At 39.2% G+C, this 22,354-nt stretch overlaps 1 protein-coding gene across 1 annotated transcript; it reads right to left on the bottom strand.

The window, feature by feature from the left end:
* Positions 1-958: 958 nt before the first annotated feature.
* On the bottom strand, positions 959-16,589 carry LOC143547473 (ATP-dependent Clp protease proteolytic subunit 2, mitochondrial-like). The gene is made up of 3 exons (XM_077038890.1): positions 16,286-16,589; positions 1,194-1,620; positions 959-1,090 (listed from the first exon to the last, which is right to left on the bottom strand). Exons 1-2 carry the CDS (start codon positions 16,587-16,589, stop codon positions 1,202-1,204), a joined length of 723 nt encoding a protein of 240 aa, XP_076895005.1. The 3' UTR covers positions 959-1,090; positions 1,194-1,201.
* Positions 16,590-22,354: the final 5,765 nt, after the last annotated feature.

Below are 22,354 nucleotides of genomic sequence, written 5' to 3' on the forward strand. Positions count from 1 at the left end.
AGTTCCTTTGACTTAAAATTTGAACTCTTTAATTTATTAACTGTAGATGTTATTGGTGTCGTACAACATATATCTGTCAACTATGAGCATCCGGAGGAAGGTTGATAAAGAGTATAATAAATATTTCGATTCGATTAACTCATAATGGGGCCCCGGGGACGAAAATTACATCCAATTACGTACTTATTTAAATATAGTTAATATTATAATTATAATGATTATGCTTCCTCATGACTGACTCCTTGATCACAACACAAGCTTAACTCCTCCATCACACACCCAGCTGCATCGTACAAGTCTGCTGGGGTGGGGGTGGTGAAGATTGAAGAAGATGGGGTTTGGGAAGATGTGTTGGTTTTACTTGTGGGCCCTAGATTTTTCAACAAATATTGATGTTTCCCCAAAAATGGATGGAGCCGACGGGTTAAGCTCAAAAGTTGTCTGAGCCGACGGGTTTGGTTAAAAAGTTGTCTGAGCCGACAAATTAATGATTACGTCATTATGTGTATCCATAAATACTTTAATTTGAAAGTGATTACACGGGTTCAAAAGGCTATCCAGGATTCCAGGACGTCTAATTGAAACATGATTCCAACATATTAAGCGCGTCCAACCAAAACAGAATGATAACTTTACAATCATGTATAAATACGACTTTAAACTTCAATTCGCTGATAGTATTGTAATTAGAATAACTCAACAACAGCGTGACCATGAATTCCTATATGACAATTTCAGGTTCACCAACCGATTGTAAGTAAAACCTTAAAACTGACCAATTTATTTGAAGTTTTGCTAGACCTTATTTTTTTCTGAATTATGGGCTTATGCTATGTAACTCGTGAACGAAATTGTAATCAGCATGTTTAAAGATCTCATCAAAGTTCATTATAGCTTAATATCAGATAAAAATAATATTGTAAAATCTCCAAGAAACTCAAGAGATCATCTGAAAATATAACTTACTGAGAATGGCAAGTAAAAAAGCATGAGTCAGTTAAAAATGACCAAAGTATCAAAAGTTGACATAGGATTGACTTTTGTCCTCTAATTGAATCTGCAGTCAAAGTCAACTTTTGCTCCCAAATACCTGCACCGAATTACATATCAAAAAGAGCTAAATTTTAATAAGATTACAAAAAAAAAAAAAAAAACCGACACGCGCGGAAGAAGGGTAGAGATGTAATTCTTACATTAAACTCTACTCTGAAACTTTCCCCTTTCCATCACCTCCAACAGCATCAGTCACCAAAGTTAACGGTCTCTCATTCATAACTTCGTCGATGATCCCAAACTCCTTAGCTTCTTCTGGGGTCATAAAATTATCTCGATCCATATTCTTTTCAATTACATCAATATTCTGCCCGGTATGCTTTGCATATATTGCGTTTAGTGACTCCCAAACACGAACCATTTGCTTGGTATGAATAGATATATCTTTAGCTTGCCCACTGTATCCACCCGAGGGTTGATGGATCATGATAGTGGCGTTAGGAAGAGCTCGCCTTTCTCCTTTGGCACCAGCAGCCAATAGGAGAGAACCCATTGAAGCAGCTTGACCCATGCATATGGTGTTAACAGGAGAGCGTATGTACTGCATTGTATCATATATTGCAAGACCTACAAAAAGTAATTTAGTTCAACATAAGTTAATCCTTGAATAAAAACAACTTATGGTGTTTTACGCATTTAAAATAGACTCCGGTGACTTTCGACCTGTTTCATTTTTAGCTGATTTTTATGTTATTTAAACCGTTTAGCGCGTAAGAGATGAAGCATAACCCAAATTGGCCCAGCCATAAGTATATATGGACCTGGATGGCCAGTCGCCACCTCTATCAAAAACCATATCTCATATACAAAAATGTTTAGAACTGTATTTAAAGAGGAAAACACCTAAATGTTAGCTAAACACATGACTTTTAAGTTCAAAGATATGAAAAATGCGCTACCTAAGAGATATATGAAACAGATTCGAAAAAATATGGTAATCACATAACACAAACAAATATGACACATGCACACATGATCTTGATAGCATGATTAGCATCTTATGAAACAGATTCTAAAAAATAAGATCCATGTTGCTCATTAGCATCAATGATAGCACATGACCATAGCTGCACAGCGCCGTGCCGCCATGTGGAAAGCTTTTTGTTTATTGAATTATTAGTGAGCAATTAAGATGGGTAAATAAATGCTAATGAGAAACTATAGGTATGATAATTCGTATACACAAGTCATAATGGCATGCTAACAGTTTGTAAGCTTCAAACTGCTGCTACAGTCTACATTATGTAGCCATAAGAGCGATAAAAACTTAACAAAAATATGTAGCAACTTTGGGTCAACCTGAGTTGTTTTAAACGTAAACGGCATCAACATATGTGTAGTTGGAAGCCAAAGGGTGATAAACCATGAGAGTCAGATTGACACAAAACAATCATAAAAATAACTCTAATTTATCGTTGAGGATTAAAGCTGCATACATTTATAGGATAGCAAATAACATTTGATATACTTGTATAAATTCTTTTTTTAGGAAACGAGATTCTCATTTAATCACTTTTAGCAGTGGCGGACGCGACACGCAAATTGACTACCTTTTGATGAGGCGAGGAGACCGACGTTGGTGGAAGGACTGCAAAGTCATACCTGGGGAGGCAGTTGTGACTCAACATCGACTACTAGTGACTGATATAGCCTTCAGAAATAAGCTGACTGTTCGAGAGAAGAAAGGTACACCGAGAATTCGATGGGGAAATTTGAAGGACGAAAATCTCCTACTGTTTAAGGATAAACTCATACTGCATACGCGGGCTCGACTAAATGGGGACTCAACTCATATATGGGAAGCTATGGAGACAAAGATCATCCAAGTAGCAAAGGAGACTCTCGGGGTCACAACAGGAAAGTCAAGTGGGCATAAGGAGTCTTGGTGGTGGAATGACGCAGTGCAAGACAAGATAAGGGACAAACAAGGATGTTTTAGGGAGCTAATGAGGTGTACGAATGAGGAGCGAGTGGAATTGAGGGACAACTACAAAACGGCCAAGATAGAGGCAAAGAAGGCAGTGGCGGAAGCAAAGAAGGCGGCCTTTAAACGGATGTATGAAAGCCTGGAAACAAAAGAGGGGGAACATGCTATGTTTAAGATTGCCAAAGCCAGGGAGCGTAGAAGGCAAGATCTAGGACCGGTGAAGTTCATAAAGGATACAGATGGGCATGTACTGGTCAAGGAGCAGGACATCAAGCTAAGATGGCAAACCTACTTCCACAATCTCTTTAACAATGGGAGAGCTTACCAAGAAGAACATGACAACACAAACTTTCAACGACAACAATCGAATAACTGCTACTGCCGACGGATCACACGAGAAGAGGTAAAGGACGCACTTAGGAGGATGGGAAGGTCTAAGGCGGTTGGCCCAGACAACATACCCATCGAGGTGTGGAAGTGTCTGGGGGAGGAAGGAGTCATGTGGTTAACTACTTTGTTCAATAGTATTCTCAAATCAGGTAAGATGCCAGACCAGTGGAGGAGCAGCGTTGTAGTTCCTATCTATAAGAACAAAGGAGACGCCCAATGTTGTGGTAACTACCGAGGAATCAAACTACTAAGTCATACTATGAAGCTATGGGAAAGAGTGATTGAGGTTAGACTTAGACGAGAAACTCTGGTTACGGTCAACCAATTTGGCTTCATGCCGGGGCGTTCCACCACAGAGGCAATACACCTTATAAGAAGATTAATGGAAAAGTATAGGGAGAAGAAGCGTGATCTACATATGGTGTTTATTGACCTAGAAAAGGCCTACGACAGTGTGCCACGACAGGTGCTCTGGGAGTGCTTGGAGGGTAGAAGAGTGCCCAGGAAATACATAGAGATAATTATGGATATGTATTCCAGGAGTGAAACAAGTGTCCGTGCGCCAGTGGGGGATACTGATTTCTTTCCTGTAGAGGTAGGTCTTCACCAGGGGTCAGCGTTGAGCCCGTTTCTTTTTGCAGTAGTCTTGGATGAGTTGTCAAAGTCGATTCAGGGGACTCTCCCGTGGTGCATGATGTTCGCAGACGATATTGTGTTAATTGCTGAGAAAAAACAAGATCTAAACATGAGGCTTGAGGAGTGGCGAACAACCTTAGAGACAAAAGGTTTAAAGATTAGCCGATCTAAGACGGAGTACCTACACTGTGATTTTGGTGAGAAAAACGACAGTGAAGACGCACACATCACAATTGAAGGGCAGGTGGTCCCGCAGGTAACGAAGTTCAAGTATTTAGGATCATTTGTACAGAGCGATGGGGAATTAGACAGTGATGTGACCCACCGAGTTCAGGTAGGATGGTGTAGATGGAAAGCAGCCACAGGTATATTGTGCGACAAGAGTTTCCCGACTAATCTGAAGGGAAAATTCTATAGGGTGGCAGTTAGACCTGCAATGCTATATGGAACAGATTGTTGGGCCATCAAGAAGGCACAAGTGCGGAAGATGGAGGTAGCAGAAATGAGAATGCTACGTTGGATGTGTGGGCACACAAGGCTAGACAGAATAAGAAACGTTGTGCTTCGCGAGAGAGTAGGGGTGGCGAACATAGCAGACAAGATAAGAGAGTGGAGATTGAGATGGTTTGGACATGTAAAGAGAAGACAGACGACGAATCCTGTTAGATCCGTAGAAAGCATTACTATAGAGGGGAGGAGGGGTAGAGGACGACCGAAATTGACTTGGGATGAGAGGATTAGGCATGATTTGATAGACCTAAATCTCTCAGAGGACATGGTTGAGGATAGGAATTCGTGGAGAAGTAGGATTAAAGCTAAGGATTCCTAGAGAGAATTGAATACCTTAGGGCTTAGACTTAACTTATTTAGGTCACTTACCATAATGGTATTTCCCTTACATATTTTATTATTATTATTATTAGCTTTTATATTGCGGTTAAACTGCGACCTTATTATTAATATTATTATAATTAGTAGTAGTTTTTTTTTTATATAACTGTTAAACTTTTTTTTTTTTTTTTTTTTTTTTTTTTTTCCATACACATGTTCTTAGAGCCGAGGGTCTCTCTGGAAGCCACCTCTTTATTCCTTTGGATAGAGGTACGGTGTGCCTACATCCCACCCTCCCGAGACCCTACCTATAGCTCTGCTGTCGGTGGGATTTTACTGGGTATGATTGATTGATTGATTGATTGATTGATTGATACTTGGAATCTTTTCTGGCAAAAAAAGAAATCACAGAACAGACAGATATAACTAAATATTAAACAATTTAGGATTATTGGTTTTAAATAATCTCAACTATTCCCTATTGGTAAATATCAGTCCTAATTTTACACTTGCCTGCTGACAGTCTCAACTATTGGTATATTTGTTTTTAACGGGCCGCGACTAACGGATGACTGATGTGGCACGCCTAGTTGTCAAAAAATTGCTTATATGGCAGCTTACGTGGCTTAGTATAAGAATTTTATCTCTCTCTCTCTCTCTCTCTCTCTCTCTCTCTCCCCTGCAATTCACCCACCGCCACCACCCGCCACCACCAAACCCCAGCCCTTTTCAGAAACTCGATTGCTTCTTTTTCTTCATAAGTCTCCTTGTGCGTTGCTTTTGTTTTGTTCCGCTGACCAAACCCCAGCCCTTTTCAGAAACTCGATTGCTTCTTTTTCTTCATAAGTCTCCTTGTGCATTGCTTTTGTTTTGTTCCGCCGACCAAACCCCAAATTTCTCCGATACACCACCGAAACGTCAAAAGTTACGATTCCGTGTTTATTGATTCAAAAACATAACTCAAACACGAGTTATAAATCTAACCAGGCAACCATTGTATCCCCGCCATTCATCAATTCAAGTTTCAAATAGCCATTAGATGCATCTAAAGTTTACTGATTCAAGAAAATCGAAGGTTGCAGAGGTGCATAACAGAAGTTGTGGGTGGCGGCGGCAGTGGCAGAGGGTGGGACAGAGGTTGCAAGTGGCGGCAGCGGGTAGCAGAGGTGGTTAACGGAGGTTGCAGGTGCTGGCGTAGAATAAAGCTTGGAGGAGAGGCAGTTGTAGCACGGAAGATCTATTGTAGCGGCGGTGGTGGCGGAAAGTCTGGTGTGGCCGCGGTGGCCGTGAAGTGAAAAAGGTAGAGGAGCTGCAGATGGTGGAGGTAAGAAGATGATGGATTATTGAGATCTAGGGTGCTGCTCTTGCTTATGTTGTTGGGGGTTGCCACCGAAGTTGCCACAAAGCAATTTTTTGACAACTAGGCATGCCACATCAGCAAATCACTAACGGAGTTAGTCATCCGTTAGTCACGACCCGTTAAAAACAAATACATCAATAGTTGGGACTGTCAGCAGGCAAGTGTAAAGTTGGGACTGATATTTACCAATAGGGCATAGTTGGGATTATTTAAAACCAATATTAACAATTTATAAAGATAGTATGATACTCTCTCCTGAATATCTAATCCCCAATATACTAGAATAGTAGAATCCAAAATCACCTACTATTGCTAGTGAACAATTAAAGAAGAAATTTCTGTATATAGAGGCACATAGCTCCCAAGTAAACTAACTACTATTTACATTAATGCCCTTGCCCTACTCACACTTCTAGACTGGAATAGTTGACCGTGAGTATATCATTGATAAAAATTCTAGACTGGAATAGTTGACCGTGAGTATATCATTGATAAAAATAAAAAACAGTCACCCTCCAGGCCTCCATCCCATGTATTAAGGTTGCATTTTAACTTGGCGTTAGGTAGTCAAACAAGTTATTTCAGAATTCAAGATAATAATTATTCAAATTTAAAAGAAAGAAGAGTGTTGTTTACACTAAATTATACTTCCCTCTATATAAAGAGGATAAGCGATTAGATACAAAAGCATGATGCAATCTTGTTTGTATAGTTGAAAAAAAAAATAGTTTGCTTATGTGGTATGGGACGATAGTAAATGTTGTCGACCTCTTAGCAACAAGAATATATAAAAAAACTTCATGTATAAAGAGTCGTAATGGATATCATTTTGGGAACTGGATATAAATTCATAAAAAAAGTTGTTCAAAAGAACCCATGAGGCCAGGAAGTAGCTCAGAAGTCACAACTGTTAGGTTCGGGGTCACACACAAACACGAATACAAAAGTAAAACCGAAAGAATAAACGAAAGAGACACAAGGATTTAAGTGGTTCGGTCACGGTGTATGACCTACGTCCACTGTCGATGATTAGGGTTTTCTTATTATTGAGTGATACCAACTTACAAGTACAGGAGAGAATATATAGACTAGACAATTAGGGTTTAACCCTTTAACTAAACTGGGCCTGATTAGAGCTTTTGGGCTTGGCCAAAACTCAAACAGCTTAATCTCCTAATTCTGTCTATTCGTCTAAACCGGACCCGACCCATGATGGATCGGAGACCACAACATAACAATCTCCCACTTGGGCTTCGAGACATCTTCTCTAAACCACCACTTGGATGCGTCAAACATTTCAACCTGCTCCCATTTGGAGACGTAAAATGTCTTCACCTGCATTGCCTTGTACATGTAAAATAAAACCCATCTGGTTTTACACCTCCTAGTTACCCTTCGCCTTCTCAACATTATTCCTGAAGGCCTGCTGAAGCTCTGCACAGCTTCAGCTTATCCAGTATCACCGGCTTGGTGAACATATCTGCTGGATTCTTAGCACCTGAGATATTTTTCAAACTGAAAACACCATCACTGATCAAATCTCTGACAAAGTGATATCTCCTCCCGATGTGCTTAGTCTTCGAATGATAGACTGGATTCTTCGCAAGTTTCACTGCACTCTCATTGTCACAATATAAGAAGAACTCTGCCTGTTTCTTTCCCAACTCTTCAAGAAAAGTTCTCAACCATACTAATTCTTTACTTGCTTCGGCTGCTGCCTTATATTCTGCCTCAGTGGTTGATAAAGCAACACTTTTCTGAAGTCTGGACATCCAACATACTGCTGTTCCCCCAACTGTGAAAACATAACCAGTAGTGCTTTTAAACATCTTCTTACATCCACCCAGATCAACATCTGAATAACCCCTGAGAATTGTATCCTTCCCCTTAAAACATAACCCCAAACTGGAAGTACCCTTTAAGTATCTGAGTAACCATTTCACCGCTTCCCAATGTTCCTTTCCCGGATCCGACATAAAACGACTAACTACCCCGACAGCATGAGCAATGTCTGGCCGTGTACAAACCATGGCGTACATGAGACTGCCAACAGCAGATGCATACGGAACTTTAGCCATCTCTGTTCTTTCTTCCTCTGTTCTGGGAGACTGGTCTTTGGTAAGTTTGAAATGACTTCCCAAAGGTGTGTTTCTCGGTTTAGTCTTCTCATCATTCATCCTGAATCTTTCTAACACTTTCCCTATGTATTTCTCTTGGGATAGTGTTATGGAGCCATCTTTCTTTCTGGATATACTCATCCCCAAAATCTGTTTGGCTGGACCAAGATCTTTCATCTCAAATTCATCAGACAACTGTTTCTTCAACTTGCGAATCTCCTTCATATCAGATCCTGCAATTAACATATCATCTACATAAAGAAGTAGAATGATATATGAGCCTTTAAACTTCTTTAAGTAGCAGCAATGGTCGGCCTCGCATTTCTTGTACCCAGTTCTCACCATAAAATCATCAAACTTTAGGTACCATTGCCTAGGTGCCTGCTTCAGATCATACAAGCTATTCTTCAATTTGCAGACCCATTTTTCTTTCCCAGCAACCTGAAATCCCTCAGGTTGTGCCATATAGATCTCTTCGTCAAGATCACCATGTAAAAATGCTGTCTTAACATCTAATTGCTCTAGATGTAAATTTTCTGCAGCAACAATACTTAAGATCAATCTGATGGTGGTCATCTTCACAACTGGAGAGTGTTAGGGTTGGAGACTCGAACAAAGGGTATTAGGGCAGCCGGCCCTAATTAGGGTTAGCCGGCCCTAATGGGTCCCATCTTATTTGTTTGGGCCTAACTTGGAGTACAAGTTAGGAACCCTAGATTTAGTCTATAAATACCCTAGTTGTAATTGTAATCTGGTGTGCCTTGAGCTTAATAAGAAAACCTAGTTGCAGCCCGTGGACGTAGGTCCCCTCGCGGGGACCGAACCACGTTAAATTCTTGTGTCGTTTATATTTTCGTTTATGTGTGTTTATCGTTGTGCATGTGTGTGCTGTTTCGCTTCCGCGCGCCGCTTTGTTCCTAACAAGTGGTATCAGAGCTTTGGCTCGTTGTTTACACACGGTTTTGCACGGGTATCGATCGAGAAAAAAGGTAGAAGAGGCTGGTTTGAGAAGGGCTGCTACAGTGCCGCCGCTACAGTGCCGCGGTGAACAGTATCCGGCATGAACAGTGTTTCCGGCCGTGAACAGTGATTCCGGCGGTGAACAGTATTGCCAGAGATCTTCGTTTTTCTGGTTAACAGGGCTGTTCGGGGCTGTTTTTCAGGGCTGTTTGAGAACCGAGTTACGTGAAAATCAATATTTGGGTTTAGATTTGTCTGCGAAGTTTATTGTAGGAGCAAATCGGTCAGTTGACAATGTTCGGTAGTGAACATCCGTCAAGTTCTGGCTCGTACCATTGATGTGTTCACTGTTTCGATTTGTTTCCTGATTGCTATTGTTATAGCTGGAGACGGGATGGGTATGATCGAAGGTTTGACCGGTTTGGATTTCGGTTGGTTGGTTTTGTCAAAGGAACTTGGATGTGGTACTGTGGGATAAAACAGGTGAAAATGGAACTAGCAGGTTGGAATGCTTTGGGTTTTAAGTATTCTGATTCTGGTGTGCTGGTGACGACATAAGTGAAAAAAAAGGGAAGTCAGGTTGAAAGGTTTATTCGGTTAGGATTAGCTGATCGGGTGTACAATCGCGGAATCCTTGGTACCGTTTGCTTTCGGTAAAGCTCTACTGCTGTTAGTTATAACCGTTTGCCGGTTAGCTGGTCTGGAACTATGAAATTATTTCTTGTTCGGTGGTGATCAGCAGTTCGACATTTGAGGGGATCCGGGATCTTGTGCTGGGTGAACACGTTTACCGGGAAAAGTACGATCGGGATAATCTCATGGAATGTTGGTTTTGGTAATGGGTTGGGATAACAGGGACAGTGGGAGCTGGGCATAGTTGACTTCGTGGAGCTGCATGGAGGTTCGTGACATTCTTTAGAGTCAATGTCAAAAGATAATGAATTCTGCTTCTGAGAATGTGTCTGGGTTGATGCATTGGGACTCAGTGAAGGCAGTGAGACTCTTGGGTTCGAGATTCTGGTATACTTCATTTCATGTTACCCACTGTAGTGAAGTATTGGTGAATCTTATTGAAGACTTTGGGAAGGTACAAGTTTATGTATCGCTGGAAGAAGGGAACCAACTTCCGAGTATTAAAGTCTTGGCTCGCTGCATCGGGTAGAGCTAAGTGGATTCATTTTGCAAGTGTGAATCCTGGAGCCACCGGGATGTAGCTGAGTGCATTCGGAGGTTTAAACTAGGTCAGGGGTTTTGGAACAGTGGGAGCACGAACCGTGCTCTAGGTACAGTTCAAAACACCGTTGGGTTTTGAATACCGGAATTCCGAATGGGAAAATCTCTCCTGGGTACTTGCAGGTTTTGGAGAGTGGTGTTTTCTCTGGGAGTCTCTGGAGCCGGTAGTTCGAATCAGTGGGAGCCGGTTGAGATTGAGGATGAGTCAATGGCGGGTTTTGCCATGGCTGGGTCATTGATGACTGTTGGGTTGGAGCTCAATGGAGCTTCAACTGGCTCTTCAGGTAATTGAGGAGCGGGCCGCTGAAACTAGGAGGATTAGATTGAAGTCTTAGCTTGTTTATGGGAACTGAGGCTTGGAGGACTTCTTTTATTTGAAATCATAGCTTGTTCTTGGGAGCTGGAGGCTTGGAGAACTTCTGACCGTGAAGTTTTAGCTTGTTCTTGGAACTGGAGGCTTGGAAGATTTCTGTTTTTAAGATTACTGGAGTTACAGGTTTAGGGTTTGCTTGGATGGTGGATTGAGGATTGCTCGAGCCTCCAAGTGGGAGATTGTTAGGGTTGGAGACTCGAACAAAGGGTATTAGGGCAGCCGGCCCTAATTAGGGTTAGCCGGCCCTAATGGGTCCCATCTTATTTGTTTGGGCCTAACTTGGAGTACAAGTTAGGAACCCTAGATTTAGTCTATAAATACCCTAGTTGTAATTGTAATCTGGTGTGCCTTGAGCTTAATAAGAAAACCTAGTTGCAGCCCGTGGACGTAGGTCCCCTCGCGGGGACCGAACCACGTTAAATTCTTGTGTCGTTTATATTTTCGTTTATGTGTGTTTATCGTTGTGCATGTGTGTGCTGTTTCGCTTCCGCGCGCCGCTTTGTTCCTAACAGAGAGAATATTTCATTATAATCAATTCCCTTCTTTTGCTGGAAACCCTTGACCACTAAATGAGCTTTGTATCGTTTAGACCCATCATGTTCTTCCTTGACTCTATAGACCCATTTATTCTGTAGAACTCTTTTATCTGGTGGAAACTTGGTTAAAACCCATGTCTGGTTTTTACTCAAAGAGTTCATCTCCTCCTTCATAGCATGCTCCCACTGGAGCGAATCTTTCAACTTAAGTGCTTCATAATAACTCTCTGGCTCACCATTTTCAGTTAAAAGGAGATAATTAACTGAAGGTTTGTAACGTACCGGCTGTTTAGAAACTCTGGTGGACCTCCTAACCCAGTGCTGAGGCGGGTCAGGTTCTTGTGGAGACTGTTCATCCTCAGACTCTGAACTCCCACTGTCAGAGACTCCCTCTGACTCTTCATTTTCACCAATATCATCATCTTCAAATTCAGGAACTGTGGTTTCTTCAGTTTCTGTCTCAGGTTCGGTAGCTGACTCAACTGTCTTTTTCTGAGCATCAATTTCATATTCAACCTGCTCTTTCTGAACCCTTGATTTTGAAGTATTTCTATCTTTGTATAACTCAGCCTCATTAAAAGTTGCATGCTTGCTTCTGACTACTTTTCTGCTTTCTAAATCCCAAAGCCTGTAGCCCATTTCGTTTGACCCATATCCAATGAAAACATATTTTTTAGCTTTAGCATCAAGCTTGTCATTTTTCACTAGATCATAAGCGCTACACCCAAAGACTTTCAAATGCTTATAATCTGCAGCTTTACCTTTCCACTCTTCTTCTGGTGTCTTGAAACCCAGCGGTACTGACAATCCCCGGTTAATTAAATAAGCTGCAGTGTTAACTGCATCTGCCCAGAACGTCTTTGGAAGCCCGGCATTAAGTCTCATACTTCTTGCCCTTTCATTTAACGTCCTGTTCATTCGTTCTGCCACTCCATTTTGTTGAGGAGTGCCAGGGACTGTAAAGATCATCCGAATACCATACTCTTCACAATAATCACGGAATTCTTTGCTAACGTATTCACCACCGTTATCCGACTTCAAGCATTTCACCTTCAAATCAGTTTCCAATTCAACAGCAGTTTTCCATTTCTTAAAAGTATCAAAAACATCAGATTTATTTTTAAGAAAGTAAACCCATACCTTGCGTGTCGAATCATCAATGAAGGTGACATAATAGTGCGATCCTCCCAAAGAAGAGACTGAAGTTGGTCCATAGACATCAGAGTGAATAAGCTCCAATTTCTGAGCTTTAGGTTGTTTTCCGGTCTTCACAAAAGATACTTTCTTCTTTTTACCGAAAACACATGGTTCACAAAATTCAGATTCAACCTTCTTCAGTTCTGGAATTTTTCCTCTAGCAACGAGCATTTTCATCCCTTTTTCACTCATGTGGCCGAGTCGTTGGTGCCACAAACTAGACTGACTCGATCCACTGGTCACTGCATTTACCCCATCAGCTGGAATTTCAACCATGTATAAAGTGCCCTTCTTTTTACCTCTGGCGATCACAAGATTCCCTTTCACAACTTTCCATTGACCCCCACCAAACATAACATCATATCCTTGGTCATCTAACTGCCCAACAGAAATTAGCTTTCTTCTAAGGCTAGGAACGACCCGAACATCCTTTAGAGTCCATGAGATGCCCAATGAAGTTTTTAGTTCAATATCCCCCATCCCCGTGATATCAACAGCATGATTATTAGCCAAACGAACTTTACCAAAATTACCTGTTCGGAGATTCTTCATCTTCTTCGTGCTATAAGTGGCATGAAAAGATGCACCAGAATCCATAATCCATGAATCTGTTGATTCTTCAACACAACAGATAAGAGTCTCTTCTGAACCTTCTGAATCATCTGAACCGGTGGCCAGATTAACTTCCTTCTTAGATTCTTTCTTTTCTTTTGAAATTGAGGGGTTAGGGCATTGGTTTCTGAAATGCCCCATTTCTTTGCAATTCCAACACTCAATGTCTTTTCTGGGCTTTGACTGACTTCTTCTTCTAGACTTTGACCTACCCCTGCCATTACCTTTCTCTCTTCTCCTACCTGTCCCTTCGGTGCTCAATATAGAACTAGATGTCTCACCAGAATTCCTTCTTATGTCCTCCCCTAAAATCAAATCCCGGACTCCTTCAAAAGTAAGCTTAGTATTCCCAGAAGAACTACTAACTGCAGTAACAGTCCCTGATCAACTTTCGGGTAACGAGGATAACAAGAGTAACGCTTGAACTTCATCATCAAACTTGATATCAACAGAAGACAAACGAGAAATAATAGTGTTGAAGTCATTAACATGAGAGGTAACAGATGCCCCTTCCTTCATTCTGGTGTTAACTAGCTGTCTAATCAGATATACCTTGTTTGATGCAGAAGGCTTTTCATACATATTTGACAAGGCTTTCATAAGACCATACGTGGTAGTTTCATTTACAATATTGAATGCCACATTCTTAGCTAGTGAGAGTCTAATAACAGCTATGGCTTTTCTGTCAAGTACCTTCCACTCATCATCTTTCATACTTTCCGGTTTCCTCTCTTCTAGTGCTTCCATTAAGTCTTTCTGACATAGCAAATCCTCAATTTGCATTTTCCACCATCCAAAATCCTGACCATCAAACTTCTCAATCTTGATCTTTCCGTCCTCAGCCATTATCCAAACTGAGTTTTGATTACAGCAAACAACCAAACTACCCAAGGAATAAAAGGACTAGAAATTGATCAGAAAAACGAACCAGCAGCTGCGGAACCCTAATCAGCGGCGGCGGTACTGTAGCAGCGGCGCGGTACTGTAGCAGCGGCGGCGGTACTGTAGCGGCGGCGGTACTGTAGCAGCGGCGGCGGAACTGTGTGTATAATCGAGAACCAGGCTCTGATGCCAATTGTTAGGTTCGGAGTCACACACAAACACGAATACAAAAGTAAAACCGAAAGAATAAACGAAAGAGACACAAGGATTTAAGTGGTTCGGTCACGGTGTATGACCTACGTCCACTGTCGATAACTAGGGTTTTTTTATTATTGAGTGATACCAACTTACAAGTACAGGAGAGAATATATAGACTAGACAATTAGGGTTTAACCCTTTAACTAAACTGGGCCTGATTAGAGCTTTTGGGCTTGGCCAAAACTCAAACAGCTTAATCTCCTAATTCTGTCTATTCGTCTAAACCGGACCCGACCCATGATGGATCGGAGACCACAACATAACAACAACACTTCTAACTAATTTACGATGAGAAATAGTATACATTAGATTAAGTAGTATTATATTATAGAAAGTATGGGTATGCAACCAAGAAGATGTTTTACAGAAATGAATTTGAAATAAACACAAATTTTAAAAAACTACGATTAACGAGTCAGAATTGAAATAAACACATTTTCCTATCCTTTTCTACCTCTCATATCATCCTTATCACAATGTAAGTTTCCTCTTCTGATAGGCGTAATTGTGTAACAAACATCATATTGCAATCTAAAAAACTGCCACGTCAATGATTAAATGATTTTAAGCCACAAGCCCGCATTTTTATCTATCTTTTACAAATTCAAGGACTGTGTACACTTTCAATGGAAACTCAAGTAGCACCATTTAATTTCCACCCAAAAAGAATAAAAAGATAATGATCATCAACCTCCCATATAAAATGTGTGCCATTTAAAAAGTTGCATTGTTTTATCATGTTTCAAGTAAAATACATTAATATTCTTTTAAAGTTTAAACATCAATCTAAATCACCCTAAAGAGAGTAACAATAGGATTTGCATTTTGGAATAGATGATCTAACTATTGCAACCTGAAGCAGCAGACTAAAAGCAGTCAGTTTCTAATGTTTGGATACAAATTCTATCTTCAATTAGCTAATTATCATTCACCCATATGCTAACAAATTTCCGAAACCTTTCACTCCCAGTTCACAAACAGTCTGTTCAAATCACTCGAAAATCTAATTAACCTATTACGACATAGCCAATTATACTTCTGCTATCGGATATTCTCAAATTTCACCAATTTCTTAACTGAGGCATTTCATCAAACACCTTACGTGCACCTTCGTTATCATTCTATTTCATTACCCAAAACTAAATCTTCTCTATCCAAGTAATCCAATCATTATTACGCATCAAAAAGGTAATTTTAACAGTTAACCACTATATATCAACAAGTACAAAAAAAGGTATAATAAAGAACCCGCAGTAACAGCTCCGCCAGGCAAATTGATGTACAAATTAATAGGCTTTGATGGGTTGGTTTTCAGTTCAGAAATAGTCTGTTCAAATCAGTGTTGTAAAAGTCGGATTCCAAGGTCCTCGGAGATCAACCTTGCCACTTTTTCCCAACTCGGCCACCATTACTCGCCAAGGTCCAACTCGGTCAAAAGTCGGAGTACCTCAGCCTGTACTCGGGATTACTCGGCCTCCAAGGTCACCATTTTTTAGTAAAATGCTACAAATAACAACAAAACATGAATTTTTTGAATTATGTTTTTTTTTCATATGAATTTAGTTTATTTTAACTTGAATTATGCTTGTCTTAACATATAAATATAATATTCAATAATTATTTTATGTTATGTTTATCTTATCCGAGTACAAGCCAAGTACTCCCTCCAAGGGGGTCAGCCGCCTAGGGACCGCCTACCGAGTTTTACAACATTGGTTCAAATCACTCAAAAAGCTAACTAACCTATTACGGCATAACCAATTATATTTCTACCATATGATATTCTCAAATTTTACCAAATTCTTCATTGAGGCATTTCATCAAACACCTTACGTGCACCTTTTTTATCACTCAATTTCATTACCCAAAACCAAATAGCAAATCTTTTCAATTATCAAGCATAAAGTAAACAACTTTAACCTGCAGTAACAGCTCCACCGGGCGAATTGATATACAAATTAATGGGCTTTGATGGGTTTTCAGATTCAAGAAACAGAAGCTGAGCAACGACGACGTGTGCAGTATCATCGGCAATGGGTCCGTTGATGCATATAATTCTTTCTTTCAAGAGGCGTGAGAAGATGTCGTAGGCTCTCTCGCCTCGCGACGAGTGCTCAATCACCATGGGAATCAAGCTGTAGGAGCTTCGTTGGGTTGACATGATTGGGGTTCTTGATACTCCGGTCCATAGCTTGCTTAAACTGCGAGTAATTACACTCGGCATTGCTGTCAATTGATTGATTGAATTGAATTTGGGGAATTGGGGTTTTTTTTTGTAGGGGTTGTGAATTGAATGGGGATCGGTCTTTTGGGGGTGGAAATCAGTTTTTTGCAAAATAGAGTAATGATTTGTTACCGTGGATACCAAATCATTGGGGTTTTTTTTGTAGGGGTTGTGAATTGAACGGGGATCGGTCTTTTGGGGGTGGAAATAAGTTTTTTGCAAAATAGAGTAATGATTTGGTACCGTGGATACCAAGTCGGTACAAAAGTTTTGAGTTTCGGGATCGGTACGGTACCAGTATTTTCTGAACTTTTACCTTCAAAACCGGTACTGTCCCGGTACCGAAACGAATATTTCGGTACTGGTACCGATACCAAGATTTGGCGATTTTCGGGATCGGTATTTTCGGTACCGGTACCGGTCGGTACCAGTACGGTACCGAACTCATCCCTAGTTTAACGGGTGTGCAAGAAACCGAAATATCGAAAAAAACCCAAACCGAACTAAAATAAAAACCGATATTTGGTTTTATGTTTTTGTAAGATCTAAACTAACGGTTCAGTTTTGGTTTTGCATGTAACAAAAAACAAAAACTGAGACAAACTGAAGTCCTATTTTTTTTTATTTTAAGTAATTTAAAGAATTTAATAAATATATAACTCAAATATTTTTGGTCAAAATGTATAATAGTCTATTGATTAATAATTAACAAAAAGAGAAAATTACTGTTTGTTTCCCTGTGGTTTTAGGACGGAGGCACAATAAGTCCTCAAAAAAAATTTGAACTGGTTTAGTCCTCATGGTTTCAGAAACGAACAATTTGAGTCCCTGTGGTTTCAGTAAAATGAAAGTTTGCCCTGAAAGTTAAGTAACTACAGGGACTCAAATGGTTCATTTTTGAAACCACAGGGACTCAACCAGTTCAAAAAAATTTTTGGGGACTCTTTGTGCCTCCACTTTAAAACACAGGGACGCAAACAGTAATTTTCTCTTAACAAAATTACCTATAACTAAATTCATTTTTTTCGGCCAACTTTTTTTTTCCGGCCTAAAATTTTGAAGCTGAAAAAACCAAAACTGAACCGAAACTAAAACCAAAATCGAACAGTTTCAAAAAATCCAAAAACTAAAGTTTTGGTTTTCGGTTTAGTTTTAGTCCAAAATCGCACCGAACAACACCTCGTTTAACTTAGCTCCCACGTTTACATAGGGTTGGAGGAGGGGTTGGATCGCTACGTGATCTGATGTACCTAGATAAAGTACTATTTAGAGTTATTGTTTGCATTAGGAATACTTTGTTGTAAGGCCACGAGTGAGTATAAGAAGTTAATAGGAAAATTGATTTATTTGAGATTGACTGGATATGATATTTGTTTATGTTGTTCATTATCTAAGTCAGTTCATACATTATTCTATGAGTTTGGGTTCAAATTAATCTTGTTGGTTCCAAATTTATCACCACCTATGTGAACATTTATGTTTACTCGAGTGTCTATGTTATTGTCCAGTAAGTTTATGTTTCATTGTTGATCTATTTGCGTATATAACAAACAAATTATAGTTCGTTAAAATGTATACACACACTTTATTTCAAAGTTTTTATTATGTAAAAACTTTGATGGTTTTTATAAAAAAAAAAAAAAAAAAAAAAAAAAAAAAAAAAAACAAACCACTAAACTTTCTTGGGAACATTAAATTAAAAAAAAAGTTGGATAGAATTATTTATATTGAACATCATTTTTAATTACAATTAACCAAAAAGTATCAATGATGAACGTTTATGTTAATGTCGTTCTCTTTTTACACGGTATGTATACATCTGCTTAACCCTTCACCCTCATTATGACCAACTTGAGAATGAAAGTGGGTGCCTGATGCACACGGTCATCGAATCTCTCCTTTCATCTATCTTTTGCCGTCGTCAACCCTTTAGGATTTGGATCCACCACCGGCTGCAACACAGCCATTGATGTTTAAATCTAATACCCTTAACAAGAAACTTTATATCAACTCTTTTAAGTATTTTTTTTTAAATAATAATAATAATTGCCTACTTAGATAGCAAGAAATGAAGATATAAGGATCGATATACAGTAAAGGCTTTTTAAATGAAAATATGAAATGCATGTGGCATTAGTTTATTCTCTTAATAAACATCCTTTAGTCGATAAAGAAGTAGTCAAGTAACAAGTTATTTAATTCACCTGGATAAGCATATATTATTGAATTTAGAAACGAGGAATATAAAATAACCCACAGTTTATAATTTCATGTGGAGTGTATCTTACATTTATGATTTTCTTTTTGAAGGTTGACCGATTACAAATCAACGTGAACTCACAAAACAGCTTAATTTCTTAAGTTTCCAAATAAGAATTAATAAATATCGATTCTCAAATCATCGTATCATTAAACTAGCTAGCAAGTAGGAATGCAATACCAAGTCACGTTTGTTGAGGATTTTGGCCCGGTCTCAGGTTAGGGAAGAACGTGATCACTCGTGCTTAGTTTTCTTTTAGGTCGAGTGTGCTATAGTTATCATAATTCTAACGATTTCTTACAAAATTATTGCATATTTAAAAAAAGATAAAAAAAGTATTGTTTTCTTTTGTCTCTTGGAAATATGATAGTTGGGTTCGCAATCCCGGATTCAAAATCCAAGTTATTATTGATGTGTCGTGTAAGACTGTCTTGAGTAGATTGTCAAGATGTAAATGACTCCGTTATTTTGAGTTCTCAATAAGCTGGCATAAGATGTGGGGATGAGTTAAAGTAGGAAATCCAAAAGACATTAGCCATCTGTAGTGGGACGCTTTCCTCACCTACAACCTCCCAAAACGCGGAGACCCCCCCCCCCCTCGAGGCGCCTTGGAGGTTTTTTTTTTGGGGGGGGGGGTGCTTCCCCCACAACGCTAGTGAGCTTGATGGTGATTGGTGGGTATGGTCTTGGATGATTTGTTTTATTTAAAAAAAAGAAAAGAAAAAATAATAATGTGGTAACAATTGAGAGGGGGTTATCCACGACGCCACTTTTTTTTGTATAACCCCTTTATGACGATGTAGCGCCACATGACACACAACACCGCATATACATACCAAACTACAAAATAATGGTTGACGTGCTGCATGAGGACGTTTGAATATGAGGTTTTACCACAGTTTAGAAAACAAAAATTCAATACTCTTAAATCTTTTAAAAATGTACAACACTTACCCATTGATTTGAATTATATCTAGAACATTTTGTTATAATAATAGGTAGTCATGGTCATGGTTAAAGTTTCATACAATTCATTTGAAAATGTAAAATGTTGAATATGAAATCTTTTTGAATAAACAAGTGTTTCAGATAAATTATGTCCAAAGTTTTCAACTAACACCTGTATTTATGCATAAACTACCTTTCTAACAAAAAGTGTTGATCCTTTTTAGACTTTCAAAAATGGACTTATATGTGAATTAGACTTGAACATCTAAAGGTGATTTGGACACACATAAAAGTTATGTATCAAACAAAAGTCTAAGAATTCGGTTAGTTTAGGTAAAAGGGGACTTGGACACATTGTTGTTATATATCACCAAACTCAGATATTTACCTAAAGTACATAATCTAAGTTAACTTGAGGTGAAAAATATTGTGTAACGATTCATGAGGGCCCAATATTTTCGAAGGGTACAGTCTAAATAAAATCTTAAAAGTCATGTAGATTTGGTAAGACACATATCTTTTCCGTGCTATAAAGAAAAAAAGCGAAGCGTGTAAAGAAAAAAAGGACTTGAAAAATAATGGGTGGATTAGTGATTTTGCGAAAAATAAGAATTATCATATTAGGTGGAAGAAAATAATAGTCTCTTCTCTCTTAGAATATAAACATTTGGTAAGCAATTTTAACCTAACTTCCTAGTCTTGTAAGTTTTAATGGATGAAATCTTGATATCTTTGTTCATTTGGGTTAATAATGACCTACCAATGCATATTATGTTGATAGAGTTCTCAAAACTCCATGATGTTGATTTAGCCATGACCGTATGATTTGGAGTTTTGGGTAAATCAGTGATTTGATGCAAAGGTATGGAAAATATGGAAATAATTTGTTGGTAATGGATTAACGAATTGCCAATTTGGTTCTGGCCAAATGAAATGATCGCAACGGGGAAGAAGACGACAATGGTGGTGATGGTGATGGCGGTTGAATAACAACGGCATTGGGCAGGTGTGCTAGTGGCGGCGATAGCAATAGCAGCGATGGTTGCTAGAAGTAACGTATAGGTGGTGGAGACAAACAATGGTCATGAGTGGTACTAATCCATTTGAACAACATGTTAAACAATAGTTGTTCGTTTTAACCCATTGTCCAGTTTAAATTAACCCATATTGATTCATGCAATTTAAAATTACTTGAATAAAACTAACTATATACTAATAATTTTCTTCAAATCAACTTACTTTTCATTTGGTTCATGTTCTAGAAAAAATATGGTTATGAGTCTTCTTAGAATTACCATGACTATATATGTTAAAAAAATCATGAACAACAAGTAATGTGATAGAAAATATAATTCCCTTGTCAACAATGTCACATAACAAAATGGAACGCTCAACGTACAAATCTCTATGTCGGAGATGTTGGATGCTAGATACATTATGTAGTCGAAGGAAAAGAAAAAAAAGGTATGTCTGTTATATAGCAGATACAACATGGTCCAGGGACAAAGATGCGTGTAATAGCGGCATGAAACCAATATCTATACAAAATTCAAAACTCTAAGTTATGAAAATTGATAATATTGTCAAACATCACATTATAGTAAGATATGCTAAGTTAAATTACATGTAGAATCAAATATCCTCTACAAATTTCGTCACATTTTCATTATGATTTTCAAAATCATTTTTAGCACAAAAAAGGTTCAAAAATACTGTATTTGCCATCTCTTTAACCTTATGAAAACCTTTAAAAAAAAAAAAAACCTACAATCGACCAACAACAACATTCCGGTGGTTCCTTTGAAGAAGCCCTTCCAAGACCACCTTCTTCTTATACTCCACCGACTCCAACTCCATATTAATATTATCCACCAACTCCGGCGACTTCACCTCCGCCGTGGCCCCACCGGCGGCCATCACACGTGGCGCAATAAAAAACCATGCACAAGTACAAAATATAGCACACACCTTACCCCATAACATCATTATTATCATTATCGCTAATAATATTAACATACCCATTATTGAGTCTAACTCCCCACTCGCCGCCGTCGTTTTCTGCACCACTTGTTTCTCAACTCCGCCATCTGCCGCCGCCGGTTTTGTAGGTTTCTGCCGTTTAACAACCGGAACAGACTTTGACTGAGTCAACGCTTTCATAGTGATCGTCACAGCCTTTGTTTCCGCTGATTCCAGACCGGCAGCCGGTTTTGTATCTTTCCGGCGGCTTTGAAACGATCCGTTTTGAGTCTTTTGACTTTTGACGACATCTGTCCAACTTTTCCGACATGTTTTTTGTTCCTCGGATGTCACCTGAACATGTTTTGGAACATGTTTTGTTTCGTTTACTGATTTAAAGTCAACGTTAACTGATTTGACTTCGGATTTCTTGCAACTGAAGCTCCAAAGCCACCGACGGCGGCGGCTGGTGGAGTTGACTTTATGATCTAATACTTGCATTTTCTCCTCGGAATATCCGAAACAAGTCAAAAAGATGCTCCTCCGGGATGACGTGGACGGTGGTCCGGTGGTGGGGTGGTTGCTAGTCATTGATATT

This window comes from Bidens hawaiensis, unplaced genomic scaffold (assembly GCF_021521415.1).
Source record: "Bidens hawaiensis isolate Kalapana, Puna unplaced genomic scaffold, B.hawaiensis_p1.1 tig00014722_1, whole genome shotgun sequence".
Taxonomy (NCBI): domain Eukaryota; kingdom Viridiplantae; phylum Streptophyta; class Magnoliopsida; order Asterales; family Asteraceae; genus Bidens; species Bidens hawaiensis.